This window comes from Phalacrocorax carbo, chromosome 13 (assembly GCF_963921805.1).
Source record: "Phalacrocorax carbo chromosome 13, bPhaCar2.1, whole genome shotgun sequence".
Lineage (NCBI taxonomy): Eukaryota > Metazoa > Chordata > Aves > Suliformes > Phalacrocoracidae > Phalacrocorax > Phalacrocorax carbo.
The window spans coordinates 4,197,254-4,215,879 of NC_087525.1; the positions used below are offsets into that span (position 1 = coordinate 4,197,254).

Genomic DNA, 18,626 nt, shown 5'->3' on the forward strand with positions numbered 1-18,626 from the left:
AGCTCCGTGCAGTTGGTTCCCTCTTCATGGCTCGCTGCGCCTGCAAAGGACGTGACCTTCAACACCTTCTGCTCTTCGAACACAAACGGGCCGAGAGTACTTTCGTTTCCCAGTCACCCACGGAATTCCCGGGAACAGGGCCAAAACAAAGCCGGCTCACAAAACACCAGTAAGTTTTAAGCGCCGGTACAAAGAATGACTATATTTAGGCGGCAGACACGCCGGGGAGGGGTGCGCACCGCCGGCCGCCAGGGGGCAGAAGCAGCAGGGCCGCCGCTCTCCCCACGGACACAAAGAGCCCCGCCCCGCCCGGCCCCGCCCGGCCCTGGCCCCGCCCCCGCGGCGCGCGCGGATGCCGTTCCCAGCCCGCCCCGCCCCACCGGCCGCGCTCCCCCCCGCCGCCGCCGCCGCCGCCGCCGTCGCCGCCCCGCGCTCCCATGGCGCTGAAGCGGATACAGAAGGTGAGTGGGGCCCGGGGGTGGCGGCCGGCCGGGCCCGCGGCTCGGCGGGAGGCGTCATGGTGAGCCGTTGCCCCACGTTGTCTTCGCTCGGAGCCCGTCCTTCCACCCGCCGCCGCCCGGCTGTGGGGTCGCCTCAGGGGGCGGAGGGGCCCGGCGGGCGCGAGGTGAGGAAGGGGGCCTCCTTTCGGTCCTCCTCCGGTTTCGAGACTCTCCACCTTCTTGAAGCTCCCTCTCCCCGGTCAGTGTTTTAAACTGCCATTACTAAACCAGCTGAGGTGTTTCCTGAGGGCAGGGCCGTGGGGTCGTGAGGTAGCGGGTGAGAGGCGGCGTTGTGCCAACGGGTTACCTTCAGCAGAGGTGTAGCTCTAATATCTGTTGGCAAAATACCGCGCTCCTGCCCTGCACAGCTCGGTTAGCTCTCCTCAGGAGGGTTTTTTTCTACATTAGGAAGTGCTGTCAGCCCAGTACTTCGTATGACCTTTGAATGTACCTCAGTGGTAGAGTTTTTGGATAATATTTGTAAACAGCCAGATTTTGACTTGTGGAGTAAACTTGTAGAATCCCATTGTTTGGCAAGACCCAACCAGTCGTTGTACTGTACAGACAAAAAAAAGCCTTATGGATGGTAAACATAGAAATTTAGTTAAATGGTAGCGCATTGGCCGTGTTATAGAATACGTGGTATTTTGTTGCTGTTGGCGCACCATGTCTGTTCCGTGTTTGTGCTATCCTAGTTTAGCGACTGTGATGTAATTTCTTGTTCTGGAAAATGTTGGTATTACAGAAATAGAATTCTATAATGACCAGTTGACCCTGCAGCGAGGAGGTCTGGGATACCCTACAACAGATACGAAGTTATTTGGCTGGATTTCTTCCAAAAGTCACTGGTTAGGTCTCGTGCTACAAAACTTTTTATGCCTTTACAGGTACTTAGGGGAGATTTTTGTAACTTCATATTGCATATTTGTTATGAATGTTGCATTTGAATATTAAATAAAATATTAATAGATTACTACAGTGATTTTACTCTATCAATAACTCTGTCATGTTTCTACGTATTATAGGAATGCTTTGCCTTGTCTTGGCTTCTTAATTTCCCACCTTTTCTTGAATGTCTCCTAACTCTTGTGTTTATAAGAAAAGGTTCATTTTTAATGCCTTCTCTTTCCTCCCCTTTGTTCAGGGTAACAGGATGAAACTGAACAAGTGGAAAGTCTGGTAGTCTGTTATTTTTGACATCGAGACTATTTATGAAAGAGTATCTTTCATCCTGTTAGCCTTATTAGATTCTGCTCCTACTCTTTGAAAATGAAGAAATGTTTACCAGGATGTTGACTTCAAGGTAGTATAAGATTTCCTGATTACACAGTAACTTCTGTCTGAAATATGAAGAGATGTTGGGGAAGGACCAGCCAAAAGAGGTGTGGTTAGATTCAGAACTGACTGCCTCTTGCTTCTAGTTTGCAGCAGAAGTCACTATTGCTGGTATTCTTTTTTTCATTAACTACGTTCATCGCTATCTGCTGCCTTTCCAGGGTAAGAAAAAAAAATACTACTAGAGGGATTTGGCCAAGAGCCTGCCTCTGCAGCAGTAGAAAAGTGGCAAGGAAAGAGGGTTGTTTCAAAAGCAAAGTTAAAACAAAGGGATAAAGTAGAAAAAGACAAACTGTCTTGATGTCACTGTAATATGGAGAGCTTTCCTGAAAATTTTGAAAGGTATTTGTATGATGGTGTGTTTATCCCATCTAACTTCCTGATGTTTCAGACTGGCTATAAAGGTTGATAGTTATATTGTATCTCAAGGGTGGGAAGGGATAAATAAGAGCTAGGGTAGAGGAAATGCTGTAAGGACTTCATAGTTTCAGAAAGTGCCTAGAGGAACTCTTTGGAGAACAAAGCACTGTCAGAAAACACAATGGTATTACTTGGGAGCTTGTCAGTCTAGACATACTGTCTCAAGCTCAGCTTGGGTGGTTCAGAATTGTACTTTAACACAGCTAAGGGATTTTGATGGCAAGCTTGAGTGTGTGTTCACAATAATTTTGATAATATGCGTGTTCAGCATGATGGTGCCTACAGAGGAAGCAAAGCTATAATACGTAGAAATGTTACTAAGCATTTTTTTGTCTCATACAGGTTGGGACTCCAATTTCTAAGTAGTATTGCCATCGTAATCAGAGTGGTTTCATCCTGTCTTTCATGTATCTGCCTGAGGGACTCCTCAAAGGAGGACAGCCTGCAGACTTCAAGACTGTACACTAATAATGGAAAGATGTATTGCACTTGGGAGCTTTCTTAAAATACTAGCAACTGAATAATGAACAAACAAGCTGATCGTCGCACATGAAAGCGTATCAACTTAGTGTTGAGGGAGGAAGAGCAGTGGGGATGTGAAGGCCTGTGGTGTAAGCACATCCATCAGTGCCACCTCCGTGACCAATTAATCTCTGAGTTCTTGGAAGAACGGGGGATTCTTATTCATCTTAAGCTGGGGAGCATGTGTTAGTTTACCTTGTCAGTGCTTTACTCTGCCATGGCATGAAAGAGAGGCAGTATGTTTCTATGCTGACTAAAACTTCCGTCTATGCTCTGTGTATGAGGTTGAATAAATGTTCCTTGGGGCTGCAGTTGCTTCTCTGTAGTCTGTGACACACCAATGAAAGGATAACCCACGTTTTTGTTGGCATTGTGAAAGCCAAATGTTGCAAATGATGAAAACAAAACAAACAGTGTAGGTCTTAATCAGGAAGGGATATTCTGCAAAGAAGCCTTTGTTGTTACCACCTCTGGAAGTTGAGGCACCATGGCTTTTGTGCAAGGTAGGAAATAATTCAGGCTGACAGGTTCTGTGAGTTAGTGTATAGGTCAGTTCTCCCCATCCACCCTGTGCAGAACCATTTTTCTGAGATTCCTGTTCCGAGTCCCCATTTATACATCTAATGGCGACTCTGCTGTCCTGTCAGTTCAGTATTACACTTGAGGAGATTGTACTTCTGGGCGCTTCTCTAGTGTTCATGAGGGGCTGATGTTATGATTGTTAATGGCTCAGGCTATTTTGAAATACGTCCAAAACTAGTATTTACTTATGTTTTACTTTTCAAAAAATGGATTTAGAAGAGATTTTGAAACCAGAGAGGAACACATTTGTGACACATTTGAAGACTGGTTTGAAAATAGCTGCTGTTTTTTATCTTGTTGGTGCATAGTGCTTGATTGTTTTTTCTCCCACAACTCAGTAAGAATAGAAGCATTCAAACATTGAGATATGTCAATGAACTATATGTCTGTCTATTTCAGTATGTGTTTCCTATATGTGTAGGCTACCAGGGCATACTGACTTGAATATTTATCTTGAAAATAATGTTGCTACTGTATATTGACTCAAGTAAATAACATGTTATCAATATTTGTGGTTTAGATTTTTACTTTAAACTGACTCACATGCTTCCTTTGGATGGTAATAAACATACTAAGGAACTTCTTTTTTGGATCTGTAATATAAAATGTTTTAATTAGCTCCTAAAACTTCAGCTGTGATATCACAGCATTTTTTTTTTTTTGCATTAAAACAATGTATAAGAATAGAATATTACTAACACTTACCTTTATGTCAAGAAATGTTACAATAAATATTTGCTTTACATTTACCAGATTTATGAACAACAAAGAATCCTTAACTAGTCTAAGTATGATCACTGGAGGGTTTTTTGGACAGATGGTTCCGAACAGCATTAATACAATAGCAGCAGCATATGTGTGGAGTTGGTAGGAAGTGAGTCTGGTCTAGGGTGCATTTTGTGCAAGAAATGAAGAACACCACTGGCAAATACAAAGACCTATATTTTAAATAATGGTGTGATAAAAAGCTGTGGTTGTGGTTTTGTGTCACTTAGAGAGTTAAAATCGCTTTTAGTGGTATTGCTTGCAGCTTATTTTGGTCTTCTGACAGTCTGCAATCTTTTTCTGACTACTTTTTTTTTTTAACTGAAAAAGGACATATTTTTAGGGCTTTTTTTTTTTGTTGCTACTCATGCTCATAGCCATTAAGTGTCCATGAGTACTGTACTGAGAATCTTCTTCCTTGTTATGAAAGTATCCTTTACAATCTCATCCAACTAGTTTTTTAGGAGTGAAGCCTGACTGCTAATGAAGCATGTAAATGTTAAACTGGCCTTCCAGTCTTCCCCAACTTTATACTTTTATGAACTATATCCTGTATTATATATACTTTGATAAAAAGTACTAGCCTGCACATTCAGAAATGTTTCCAGCATGTACAACTTACCATAGTGTGTGTTTTACACATGTTAAACTTGATTTTTTTAATTTTTTGTCTTATGCTGCCCAGAGAGCTGTTCTGCAGTGTGTGTGGTGGAGCCTGGAAGGTGATAATTTGGAGGCTTTGCTGTGTCCATCTCTAATAATTGTCATTTAGCATTTGTAGCATTATGCTAATAATCCTTTGTTAGCCGCACCTGGTCATGGATCCCACTTACCTTTGTGCTCTGCTGCTGTTCTGCGGTTATAAATAGGAGAAATAGTTTATTGTAGCAACCAGCTAGAGGCATAGAATTAACAGTATTCTATTCTACTCTGTAATATAAATATACTCCTATGTTTGGGAGGATTAGAAGATTTATTCCTACCACTGTCCTCAGTTTAGCTGTTTTCTCTGTACACATTTACCCTGGCTGTATTGGGATAATGTGGCATGTGTTGGAGCTCTTGATAGATGCTTTTATGTTGTGACATTCACCAGTGTTCGAAATAACTGATACTTCTGTTTATCCCTTGCAGACAAAATTTAGGTTTTGTACATTCTCATAAAGGGCATTGCACGGGTGTACACTGTAATTTGTAGTGCTGACTTTCTCTTTTTGAAATGGAATCTGCACTGTGTTCAGTTATAGATCCTGTTTGTTAGCCTATGTATGTTAGAGTCTTGCACCAGCACTTTCTACACTGGTAACTAAAAATATTGGTGTAGACAAGGCCTTGAAGTAAGGAGACCTGCATCATGTAGCTACATAGTGATAGTCCGTAAAACAAGGGCAAAATTGCTGGAACTGATTAACTTAAAATTACAGGAAGATCTTTAGCGTTGACTGTGTCATGCCTTACATAGAGTTCTCTTTAATTTAGTATTCAGCCATTTCTGCTATAAAACGTGATTTCTAGGCTTTGAGTTCTCTGTTTTGGCTAACATTTTTGTGTAACTGGGTCTCTTTTAGCAGGTGTACAAGACTTCATCTCTTGTTGGGTTAGATCTTGAGTTGCAAATTAGAGCAGACAGTGGCTGTAACTGCTCTGCTGCTGGTAATGCTTGTTACAACTCTCGCAACTCCTGGAAATTTGAGACTTGTTGACTCCCTTCGTATACAGGCAAAGACTTGGCTTTGCATAGATTACTGGTTCTCTGTATCACTCCCTTAGTGAAATTTGAATCCCCCGATTAAAAAGGGAACTACACTTTTAAAGGGTTTTGGTATTGCCTTTGTTAGTCAAAGTCTAGCCCAGAGTGTTGTTTCTGGACCAGCGTGCAATTTCCCCAACAGAATTATGTTGGGGGCAGACAAGTAACACTAGTTGGCAACCTGAGATATTTCAGTATATGTCAAAGAACTCTCTCTCTTATTTTAAATCCAAAGATTGTGAGGAGTGACTTCAGAGCAAGTAGTAATATGACTGCTCTATTACCTAGCTGAAGATAAGTTGCAGTCCTTTTCTTTGAATTTGGGGCCAAGCGTGAACTCTAAGAAGTGTGCCTGAATTTAGGTGCCAGGTCCATGGTAAATTGGGCCCCTCAAAGAGAGAACTGTGTGAGTTGGAACGTTTACTGGATGTCGTAAATGGATAAATATATCACAGCAGTTGAGAAGTGCAGTTTTAACCCTTCAAATTGTATGTACAGTCTGATCATACTACGTACACAAATTCTACACTTGACTTAAACTTAGTTCCAATTTAAACCTTGATTTTGGAAGTAGTTGTCTTGACTAATGATTTTCTGGTAGAAATGCTTCTACTGTTACTCCTTACGCTAAAGTCAAGGAGATATTTGCGGACCTGCTTATGTCTCTTGTTGACTTAAATGTGTATATTTTAAGTAATTAGTTGACTGACTTATGAACAGTGGCTTAGCACACATTTTCTGGCTTATTTCAATGGCAGTATTTACACATCATTGTTAAACTTGCCACAGCACATTTCCTATTGTCTTAGAACTGGAAAAAGTTGTTTGTTATTAGTACAGTAAAACTTCAGACATCAAAAGTGCTTTATTAAATTATACAAGGAAAATGAACCAATGTTAATGCCTGGCTTGTTTTGCATTTGATATAGTGATGATAAATCAGATTAAAAGCTGAGCTGGTTTTGTGTAATTAAATAATAATTTTAAATTATTTGGAACTGTGTGGCCTTCTGTAAGAGAAATTAGTTGACCTGCAAAAGGTTCTCTAAAAGCTTCTCTTAAATTTCAGTTTTCTTGGGGATTTTTTTAGTAGTCAACTGGGGAGGCATGGGGGTAGGGAACAAACCACCAACAAAAACCCATGCAGGGGTTTAAATCAAGGTACATTAAATAAGGTGTAGAGCTAACATTTTCCCTTTGTTTTCTAGTTTACTTTGGAACCTTTGTGTTATCTTTATATATCATATCTAGGCAGACTGCAAGCGTTTTATCAGCTAGTTTAACTCAGCTAGTGTACATAGATTAGGCCAGTACAAGAAGCTTTTGTAAAATCAAAAGCTAAAGGAACAGTCAGATTAGCACATACATTTCTAAATTAAGCAGTGAGTTTACAGAGAAATCAAGGAACTGTTAATTGTCTTAGTTTTTTGTTATCTATTTCAGTATATCCAGCTTATGAACTTGGCTATAACTCTTAAATATTTTCAGATATTAATTTATAGCACAATGTTGTCTTTAGCTGCAGACCTATGTTGCAAAAACCCCTTTCAATGTAAATGGGCATTTCAGGTGTTGATTTCTTTAAAAATACCACAGGTCTATTTAATAATATAGTAATAATGTTATCAAGTATATCATTATCAAATAATAATTTGTGTTCTCACTTTTGAAGTGATACTAGAGTGGTGTGTATTTTCTTGTAGATGTCCTTCAAATATCTGTGTGTGTTTCTTACAGGAGCTAAGTGACCTGCAGCGAGACCCACCAGCCCACTGTTCTGCTGGACCTGTTGGAGATGACCGTAAGCTCTTCGTAGTACAGTGTCACAGTTGACTTTTCTTCGGTTAAGAAAAGGCTTGGAAAATCTCTAATTCTTGTATGTTTTTGACTTTCAGTGTTTCATTGGCAAGCAACAATTATGGGACCTGTAAGTATCTAATTTGTGCCCCTTAGAAAGTAGACCTTGTTTCCTTTTCTGTTACGGAAGGATTCATTTGGGTTTCTGTAAACATGGCAGTCGAATTCAGCTGTGCTGTGTACAGATTAAAGATTTATGGTGGCATTGTTGTTCTTAGTAGTCTGGTACCAGTTTCTGTAACTGTTCAAAAATCTGTCCTCTTCATGAAGTTAGCTGCAATGTTTGAATTGGTGATGTGGGCTGCAAAGCAAATAGCTTGCTTTTCAAAGCTGATAGTTTCAATTCTGGAAGATTCATCCATCTGAAAGGAGGAAGAGTGGGAGTAAGCCAGTGTTAAAGCTGGTGACTGTGAACAGGAGTGATGTTGCACAGGGTGATTTTGGGGCTTTTAGAGCTTATTTGACAGCTGTGATGTGGCTCTGGCAAAAACAGATGGCTTTTGCAAACTGTAGACTAGCAACTGTGTGTACTTTGGGTTTCTGTGTAAGAAAGGCGTGTTTTCCTTGGGTTGAGGGAGATCTCTAAAGACCCCATTTATGACACTTGTTAAGGAAATTATATAAGAAAGGACAATAAAGCTTAAGAACAGAAAGATTTAAAGGAAAACTGAAAAAAAGTTTCAGCATAAAGAATAAAGAACATGACCTGAAGGAAGGGGCGTTTATTAGTATCATGGTACAGAATATGAATCCCTAGTGGTTTTGTTTTGGACTTACTAATTTGGAAAGAAGAGTTGCTGATTCAGATGATGAGCTGAACCACTGTGTGAGTTGAAATTTTGAGACCATGCTTAATCCATTAAGATTCAGCATCACGTGGTGGAGAAAAAGTGGAATTGTGACTGCTTTGAGGCTATTTCTGCATTTTCAGCACAGCTGCTCTGAAGAGGTGAAAGATCAGTTACTAATTTGCCAGCGGTATGCTGGAATCTGTTGTCCAACTTGTCAGTGGCCCAGCAGCAACTGAAATGATTGCGGCAAGTTTTTCTGTAGGATACTAATGCTTTTACCATTTTGCTTTAACAACTGTGTTCTTTCACATACAAAGTCATTCTGACCCTTGCCCTTCTGTGCTGCTTAAAGGTGAATGGCAAAACAGCAAAGAAGGAAACAAAAGCTTATGTGCTGATTGCCACCCATAACGTCTGTCCTGAATGACTCTGACAACCTGAGTAAGGATAATACTAGCATATAAATCCCAACCTAAATTCAGTTGGGGTTTTTTTGAGCTTGCAGTTCACCTTCCATATTCTCTAGTGGAAAATACTCTTTTCTTTACTTCAGGTTCCTCAGATTTCTCTAGTTAAAGATACGAATGAGCATCTCTTGCCAACCGTTCTCAGCTGTATCTGCTGACAAGAAAAGAACACAGTCAGCATGTTAATCCTTTGTCTTGGTAACATAAGGAAATAGGGATGCACATCCTGTCTGTTTCCTGATGGCCTGAGGGAAGCACAGGACTAAAGCTTACCTTCAGAATTCACTTCATATGTGCGGAAGTAGGGTAGCCTTTTCTCCTGTCTATGGGCATCATCAATTTGTTTTACGTACCTTACTCACAAAACATGCTGTGACTTCATTTTGTCTTCTGTCTGACACTGAACTTGCCTTACGCTGCAACGCTATCTGCGTTTTGAGTGTGTAAGATGACATGTCTTAGTGGACCATTTGTGACTTTACTTCTTACATTAATCTCAAAAACTGTAATTTTTGCTCATTTCCAAGGTAAATGTTTTATTCAATAAACAGGCTGCCTCTGCTTCCGTAGGAAAACACAAAAACTTCTTCTGCAGCTTGGCTGAGATTGAGTTCCTCTGTTGCTGTTTTAAACTTACCAAGTAATGAGAAAGGTTTTCTTCTCCTTCCCTTAATCAGAAATGGCAGCACTGCTCTCTGCCACCTAGCTTTGAGACTTTTCCCTTCACTTTCCTGGTTAATAAAAATGAAAGATTTCCGCAACAGATGACTGCAGCAAAGTTATTTCTATCTATTAACTGTGTGCAACCTGGACTTAAACCTGTGCACATGTTCTCTAACAAAATGCATGTTCACAGATTTGTGCAGGTCACAAAGATGTTGTGTGTTTTAAAACTCCCTGATGTCATCATGATCAACTGAATTATGTTGGAAAATCCTACTCTTTGCATCTGCAAAGAGAAACCACTTCTTAAGGTAAGTATATTTGTAGCCTAAGGATGGAGGCAGATCAGAGCAGCTGTGGTGTTGCACAGAGACAGGATTTGGAAGACCTGCTCTGGGTTTTGTATTCCCCTTGGTGCGGTGGAGCTGATGGATCAGCAGTTTTGTAGCTCCACCAGTCAAACACTGCTCCCTTCCGTTCTCTCCTCAAGAAGGGCAGCACTCAGTAGCCATGTTGTGCCACTGCAGTAGTAGTCATGGTTGGCTCTACTGTAGGTCGGCAGGCCAGTGGGAGAGTTCAGTTCCTGCTGTGCCTTCCCAGTACACAGCCCCTAGCGGGCTGGGGCTCACAGCATGGGCTGTGTACTGGGGAAAAAAATGGATTTTCTAAGATACTCACAGCTTTGGGAGGTTATCTGTGTTCAGAAGGGAAACTCCAAAATAACTGAAATATATTAATATATATGTTTTGCTCTGTTTTTTCCCCAGCCTGACAGTGCATATCAAGGGGGAGTATTTTTTCTCACAGTACACTTTCCAACAGACTATCCATTCAAACCACCAAAGGTAAGTCCTGTCTCTCAAAACTTGTGCAATGTTTTGGTCAAACCTTTGTTTCTGTGTCTTAGTTTTTTGAGGCTTAATTTTGGAAGTTAAAACCAGAAAGGCCATCGGTAGAATGCACGTTCATAGTGGATGAACAGATGAGACTGTACAATAGATTGTGTTGGTAGATCTCGTATGACTGAAACTTGAAGGGACAATGATAATGGTTCCAAATGTAATAAACAGAATTTGATGTCACTTGTTTTTTTTTTTTTAATTCCAGATTGCTTTTACAACAAAAATATACCACCCAAACATAAACAGTAACGGCAGTATTTGTCTTGATATCCTGAGATCACAATGGTCGCCAGCTCTGACTGTATCTAAAGGTAAACTCACAGATTTGCTAATGGATTCATGAGATCGCATACGCTGCCATGGCGCGCTATTGTGTATTACCGCACTGTCTAAGCGTGGCAGTGGGAACTCAATTATTCTGCGTGTTACAGAGTGGCAAATTCCATTGGAATTCTTTTTATGATCCAAGGTCTTGCACGGTTTATTCGGAGTGTCACATTACATAAAATATTATGTGCATGGTGAAGTGTTCTAAGACAAGTTGTGTAAGATAATAAATGTCCCATTAGCCTGAAATGCAACTTCTGTATTGTAGCTGACCTGACTGTGCATGCAGAACTGAGGTGAAACTGGTGAACAGAGCTTCAAAATTAAATTAATTTGGATGTAAGTGGAAAACCTTGATACTGACATGTGTGGGCTTACCTAATTTTATGTTTATTGATGGCTCTTTGGGTTGCCTGAGCATCCTTGTGTAGGCTAAGGTCTTAATTGCACTTTATTTTAAAAGAAGATAAGTTGTTCTGGCTTGCATTCCTCTGTAAGATGAATATTTTAAAATGTAGCTGCTTTCAAAGTAATCATTAAAAGATTTATTAAAATATTCTAGTCCTGTAGTTAAACTTTCTCAAGTTGAACCCTGTAGATTTTTAGAACATTGAGTGTACAGTTAAGCAGTTCTTTTGTTGTAGGCATTTTTCGTCACTTCAAAAGCTGCTTAAAATGTGGGTGCTATCATTGTTTTTTCTCACCCATCTTCAAAATGCTTAGGCACACTCTTAGTCGTATTACAGAAAGTTCTCATGTGACTCAAAAGGTTAAACAGTATCACATCTTGCTTGTGTGCTTGAGAGCTCTCTAAACCACGTGTCTTTTTTTAGAACAGTGTCATTGCAATTGGTGTACAAGTAAGGGGAAAAAAATTGTTAGTCTTTGTCCAATGGAAATTGCTCTATGCCAGTGCAATTGCTACAGCTCCTTGGAAGAGCAGCTTCTGCTCATGCGTAACAACTCTGTGCAGTAGTCTCACAAGCTAAATAAAAATCTAAGTTTAATACCACTAAAACACTAGTTGATGTAGTTGCTGAAGACATGAATTACTGTTGTGTGTAGTTGGTATTAACTTTCCACAGAAATTGGTTGACTGTTTTATGGCTGAGAAAAAATTTTCTTGTTTCTAGTTATTTAGAAGGTATTTAGCAAATGAGAGTTGGCACTTCTATCATGTTTAACAGTTGGCATTTACATCTGGAAACTCTGAGTCTTTAGACCTTCAGCTCTCTTGTTGAGTGTTCCCTCAGTTACGAAGAGGAGCAGACTGCTCCTCTATGTGTTCTGATTTGACGTGCTTTTAACGCGTTTGCACATCATATATTTAATAAATTGGAAATCAGCTTAGTGGATCACGGAAGCTTCTCCTTTATAGTTCTCATGTTACTGAATCAAAGGATTACAACATACCGATAGCGCCTCTGACTGGTGTGACCAAGTATTCTAACTTTGTTTTCTGATATTACTGCTGTATTTGGCACTTAATAACATGAAGTATGTCTGTATGAAGTGGTCGAACTTGCTACAGCTGAGAATAGGTGTTAGTCCTGGCTCTTTTGTAGCAAGACAAAGCAAGGAAGAAAATCCCATTCTACAGCAGATTCATACTGTAGCATCAAATTCTCTTTCACTACATGTTTAGAAGTGTTTAACTGTGTATTCTTATATCAGCTCTGAGTATAAAAATAGAAATTTTCTGAAAAGTATGGACTGAAAATGTTAAAAAAATCAAATATCCTTGGTTCAACACCAGGAAATGAATATGGAATTTTAAATTAATACCTGCATGTAATTCTGATGAAGTATTTTCCCAAAATGGAAGTCACACTTCTATCGAATTTAGTGAAATGCTTATAGGAAGGAGATAATAACTGTCAGCACAGAAATGGAGGATATGCACAAATGGAGTATTGCATGTCAGTGTAATATTAACAGTATTAATTATCTTAAATAATCGTAGATGGAAGAGTTTAGTTTGAGCAAATATTTATAGGTAACTATGTAGTCTGTAGTTTGTTTAATGTTCATAGGTTAAAATATGGGATCATTACAAAAGGTAGAGGTCTGTGGCTTGCAAATTCTGCAGGCTACTATCAGGTGTTGTTTACTTAGGACCTAGAAAAATGGTGTTGTATAAACATTTCTGAGCACAACTGCTATGTGAAAGCTTAATATAAATATGCATTCTCTTTCTAATCTCCCTTCTACCACCCTCTTTCAGTGTACTGGAATATATTAAAGGATTATAGAAATAAAGCAAACTAACTTGTTTAATCTAGTGTCTCTTTTATTTAGTTTTATTGTCCATATGCTCCTTACTTTGTGATCCTAATCCAGATGATCCTTTAGTACCGGATATTGCACAGATCTACAAGTCAGACAAAGAAAAGTGAGTATAACGTATACATATTTGTGTGTGTGGTACTTGCAGATGGTTTTCTGCTGTGCACCTTCTATTTTAACTTTTAAAGATACTCTTCATAGACTTGTACAGGATTAGATTTTTAAGTCTCGAAAATATCCATCAGTGGAATGACAAGCAGGAAACTGTAGGTATATGCAGCTGCTGGATACTTACTATGTTTTTTTCCCCATACTTAGTTGCATAAAACCTTCACGATTTTGTGTGTTCTATATTCATTGCATGAAAAATAATTTCCGAAAATATGAATTATTTGTTGCTGCTCTGATCCTCTGGTTGTAAAATCTGAGCCTTTAGTAAGATGTTAGGTATGAACAACAAACGTGTTTGACACAAATTTGTAAATGTAGGACAGTCTAATATTCAGCTCTGTTTCATGCTAGGAACCATTGTCACATTTATTGCAATTTGCAGCGTCTTACAGAGAAAAAGAACCTCTTTTACTTTCTGGAACACCTGTAGAACTTGCAGGAAGTTTCTGATCTTGGGTAGGTAACATAGACAGCACATAACTGAAGCATTACATGCTTCTGGACCAAACCTGATGTTGAATTGAGGAGTTTTAATTCTGAAAGTACTATACTGACTGAAACATCTATGCTGGGGTCTCTTACTTACAGTGTGAAGTGACCTGGATTTCCCAGAGTACAGTTGTAAGGCTTGCTGACTCGTGTGTCGCTCCTAAGGAAGGCTTTAACTCAATACATGTCTGACCTGTCACAATACCAGATAACGGGATTTGGAGGTCACTATCAAGCCCAGTGCTTGGCATAGCAGAGTTGTTTTTTCTAGAGCAGTACCTCTCTAAAGAGACCTTTTTTGTCACTCAAACTTTGGGTAGTGAAATTTATGGATATCTAAACAATGATGCATTGATTTCTTAAGAGTTTGTTGCGGTTGTGGGTGGCAGGAAGCTTGGGCCCTTTATTCCGCAGATGAGGCTGCTTGATTTCCAAAGGGTTCCATGGAGGAAATGCTACCTGTGCGAGATATTCCATCTTTGCTGCTTTCTGCTGATATATCAGCTACCTGATTCTCCTGGCCTTACAAACTTTAAAAACCTTTAAGCATAGAAACAGATACAAATCAGTGATCCAGGAAGGCGGTATTTTGCTTACCACTGGGAGATTCTGTTGAGCTCTGCTGCTATAGGTATTTTGAGCACAATCCAGGATGTAGTGTGCAGTCTCTCCGCATGGCCTGACCTGTCTTCTGTAACAGGGTTTTAGCACCTGTGGATTTTTTAGGTGTGTCTGAGATTAAAACAGAAAGACAAACGAAAGATCAGTTTAGGTTAGTAACAAGGAGTAGGAGCCTTTGAGGTTTTCCAAATACATCCAGTCCTAATTTGCAAAGAATGGAATTACCTTCCCCAAAACTCATCTGTCACAAATTTTCTGGTGGCCTTGATGATATGTTAGTCATAGTCATGCAGCACATTCATAGACAGCCTAACCACTGCTATTTATCTGACTTCTTCAAGGTGCAGAAAAGGTTATGGATTGAGTTTGGGGCAGGCTTTTTATCCTTTGTTCTTAAGCTGCTTTTTGGTAACCTTGCTGTTAACGATTTTAATTGTTAGACTCTTTGGTTCAGGTTCTGTGGAATGTTTGTGATACCTAGAAGAATTTTTGACTTTCTGGCTAACTGACTGAGAAATTATTTGGTACCTATTTTTTAGTACTGAGCCATTGAAGACTTCGTGCAAATGCATGCTAATGGCTTGTGGTTCATCACATATCACAGGTCCATGAAGAGTTGAGTATTGCTTTTACCTTGAGGACTGGATAGAGGAGGAGTGATGTAGAAGTTACATGGAAGCCTATGGTCTAGTATTTCTCTCTCTAGAGTAAGAATTACTGAAATGGCCTTTTGCTGACATAAAATCAAATTGTATAACCCACTTCCAAAGTGCTTGAGCTCTGGCCTGCAAAGCAGCAAGTGTTCAAGTTGAGGATGTTGTGCCTCAGCTTCTGCCCACTTGTGCCTCAGCTTTTGTCCATCCTTTACTTTAATAGTGGTTTCAGCTGTTGTGCCTCCTGGTTTTGAAGGAAGTTAACAAGGGATATTTCTTTATCTCCAAAACTTGAAATTTAATCATTGCTGGAAAAAGTGAGAGAACGTGTTGTCTTGACTACAGCTTTATCTTCTTACGCCGATCACCTATTAAATTTTTTTATCTCAGCTTGGATTTAGGAAATTACAGATATGGCTGGTTACCCCTGAGCATTTATCTAATCCAGAGACTATATGGTAGCTAAGATACATGGTAGCATATTCTTAAGAACAAAACCAGTCAGTACATGAGTTGCTATACTGATCTTAAGAGAAGGATTTAAAAACTTGTTACTGTTTTCTCTGGAGGACCCAGAAGAAAGTGAATCTACTCTGAAGAGTGGAATGTACAAATGTGAAGACCAGAGGGCAAGTTACTGACTCTATAAGGACGCTCTCCTTTGGGAGTGCTAGTCAGCTTCATAGCAGTAGGAAAAGCCCCAAGACTTAAAATCTAGTAAAAAATGCTTTTCAGGAACTTTGCCTGGCAGGTTCTGAAACACAGAATGAAGAATTAAAAAAAATTTTAATCCCTGTGCCTTCTATCCCTACCCTTTCCAAACCCAGTTAATTATACTGAATTTTATGCAACTAAAATGTGTGAACTTTGTCAGACTGTTAATTGCATACACATTTAGGAATAATTGACAACAAATTCCTGTTAAGGTACAAATAAGGGAAGCTGTCGTGAAATGCAAATTAATTATGCACAATGATATGCATTGTAATACAAACCTGCGAGACTGGTTTTGAGTTTGAATCTAAATAGCTTTGGTAGGTAGCCTTAGAAACCAAACGTGCCAGTGGATTTATGTTTCTTGGCTTTTAGACTATTTTAACATTATTTGAATCAATGCTAAGGGGTGAAAAGCTCAATAACATCTGTTTTAAGTAAATATGTGGCCATTGTCAATGTATCACTAACAGCTCTTCACTGTAATGCCTTCTTTCTGCACGTACAGATACAACAGACATGCAAGAGAATGGACTCAGAAATATGCAATGTAAACTTGTGAAGACTTTTTCGTATACCACAGAGTACTGTAAATTCTAGAGGTTTTTTTCAAAATTAGAAGGAAATGGAGCACAGTTTACTGTTTCAATGTATCATGATGCCCCTCGAATTTTTTTCACCCATGTAAGTGTGTTTCTGGAGCAAGGGAGAACAAACTTCCAAAAATAACCTTATGACTGTGATAAGAATATTTATCCTCTTTGTATGCTCTGCAGAAGACATTTATTACGGTTTTTAAGAGTTGGCCATCTGCGTCTTCAGACTACGAGATCAATAATGCAGTTGTAAAGCAACCAAATTATTTTTGCTGGAAAACGTAGCTGGTTTTATGTGATGAATGCTGTATGTGTGTCCTTAAAGTATGTTGTCTGTTTCATAAGTGTGTTCAAGTTTCATTTTGTTAGTTCACTTATATAATTTGTTTTTTACTGTATAGACTAAATATTTTATTTACCATGGAAGTAATTTCATTCTAGACTTACTCACTTGTGTGCAGTATTGACAAGATACAACTGCTAGTAATGAAAATAATGGGAGTGTCCCACCCAATAGGATATTCTAAAGACTGACTGCAGATTTCTTAAAACCTAAAATGATCTTTGCACTGTAATTCTTTGTATGCTGATTATGGAGAAACACTTGGTTTTTATTCTGTTGCATACTTGACTTAATTTTATTGCAATGTGAACTAATTGCACTGCTACGTAGAAAGATGTGTAACAGTTTTGTTGCTATTCACAAATGATTTTTGACATGTGGGCAACATAACACTATCACAGACCTTTTACAGATCTAAATGTAGCCTTTTCCATATAAATAAAATGCATTTTCTACTACTTGTCTAGGTTTTTTTTTAATCATGGCTGTCCTTTAAGTGCTTGTTCTAACAGTAGAGAATCAAAATATTAAGTGTGCATGTGTCTTGTAGAGAAAAGGGAAGATAAAGCCATGCATTGTGTACTACTTAGAACTGTTGCAATTAACTTCGATGCTAGCTTCAGCCTAATTTATTTAGCATGCTGTGCTCATTGTTTTCGTATAGGATTTCAACTAGTTTAATGACACGTTGCATCTATATTCATTTATGGAGGAAATAACCACAAATGTTTGAACATCAAACACCTCAGTTTAGGTGGTGTATTTGCAATATCAGAATGTTCCAGTAAACTTCTCACCCTTGAAGCTACCTTGTCCATTAACTGGCACTGCAGTTGCTTCAGGCTGTATGTGGAAAGCCAGAAGTGCTGGAGTAGATTAAAAGCAAAACAATTTTGATTTCCTACTGTACATTCTTCTTGCGTATCTGAAAATGAAAATGCGTGACTGATGTTTTTCTCTGTACCTTGCACATGAAAGAGAAGTGATTTGCAGTTGGGAAATTTGTGATCATAAAATACATTTTTAAGACTACAAAAAATATTGTGGGGGTTTTTTATCTGTAATGAATGCCAAACTGGAATTTGGGTTGTGGGTGGGAAGCGTGCACAGAGAAGCTTTTATTCTTGCCAGTGGAATGTTGTTCTCTTTATGCTTACTGACTCAAATGCCATAAGTTGGTCACGTATGGGAAAACATTGCTTCTGTGCTACAGTTTTATCTGTGATGACTTTTTTGAAGAAAAAAAAAAAAAAAGCTTGATGGAGAGTGGCTCTATTGATCTTAGAATAGCCTTGTTCATTTCAGATTCTAGGATGAATAAATGTAGGGATTTTTGTTACAAAATGCATGCCTCATTATACTTGAACCAGGCCACTGCAGCTTGGAAGGCAAAGCCGCTGTTTATACTTATCGCTAAAATGGTGGTAGAAAACTTTGACCATCGGAATATGTTCCCAGAGCTTTTACTTCTAGATCAGTAGCAATACGTTTGTACTAGAAGTTATTTAAATGTTTGCAATATCCATAGTGAACTGTGTGGAATGGGAAGTTTGACTTGCATCTCGGAATAGTAATTTTCTTTGTATTAGGGATGGTTTGAAAACACTTGTCCTTCAGCTGGTACTTTGTTCTGCTGTGCGCCATACAGGCAACAGTGACTTTCCATCGCAGGGCAAGACCAGCAGGATGATAAAAGAAAAAAAACCAAAGACAAAAATGAGTAAGGTGTTCTGTGTACAGCCTATTTATGCACTGAAACAATAATTCTGTCTTGTGAAGGGGGGGTTTCAGGGGCGTTGACAGTAAGTTTTTGATTCTCATGCTTTTCCTAGCATTTCAAAAGCAGAAGTCTAAAATGCTATGTCTAAAACT

General features: G+C 39.1%; 1 protein-coding gene across 3 annotated transcripts; it reads left to right on the top strand.

Moving 5' to 3' along the window:
- Positions 1 to 316: 316 nt before the first annotated feature.
- Positions 317 to 17,212, top strand: UBE2D1 (ubiquitin conjugating enzyme E2 D1). Of its 3 annotated transcripts, XM_064464576.1 has the most exons (8): positions 469 to 699; positions 7,612 to 7,675; positions 7,770 to 7,801; positions 9,846 to 9,963; positions 10,420 to 10,497; positions 10,760 to 10,865; positions 13,180 to 13,273; positions 16,324 to 17,212. In XM_064464576.1, exons 4-8 carry the CDS (start codon positions 9,913 to 9,915, stop codon positions 16,367 to 16,369), a joined length of 375 nt encoding a protein of 124 aa, XP_064320646.1. In that variant the 5' UTR covers positions 469 to 699; positions 7,612 to 7,675; positions 7,770 to 7,801; positions 9,846 to 9,912; the 3' UTR covers positions 16,370 to 17,212. The 3 variants fall into 3 exon arrangements, with proteins under 3 accessions (XP_064320645.1, XP_064320646.1, XP_064320648.1); XM_064464575.1 differs by lacking the exons at positions 469 to 699; positions 9,846 to 9,963 and adding an exon at positions 317 to 461; XM_064464578.1 differs by lacking the exon at positions 9,846 to 9,963 and having other exon boundaries at positions 472 to 699.
- The last annotated feature ends 1,414 nt before the right edge of the window (positions 17,213 to 18,626 follow it).

What these genes read in the sequence shown, in the direction of transcription:
- UBE2D1 (XM_064464575.1), top strand. Translation starts at nt 438, where the DNA reads ATGGCGCTGAAGCGGATACAGAAG. An exon ending in CGCTGAAGCGGATACAGAAG is followed by an intron (nt 462 to 7,611) that starts GTGAGTGGGGCC and finishes TGTTTCTTACAG; the next exon opens with GAGCTAAGTGACCTGCAGCG. An exon ending in ATCCATTCAAACCACCAAAG is followed by an intron (nt 10,498 to 10,759) that starts GTAAGTCCTGTC and finishes TTTTAATTCCAG; the next exon opens with ATTGCTTTTACAACAAAAAT.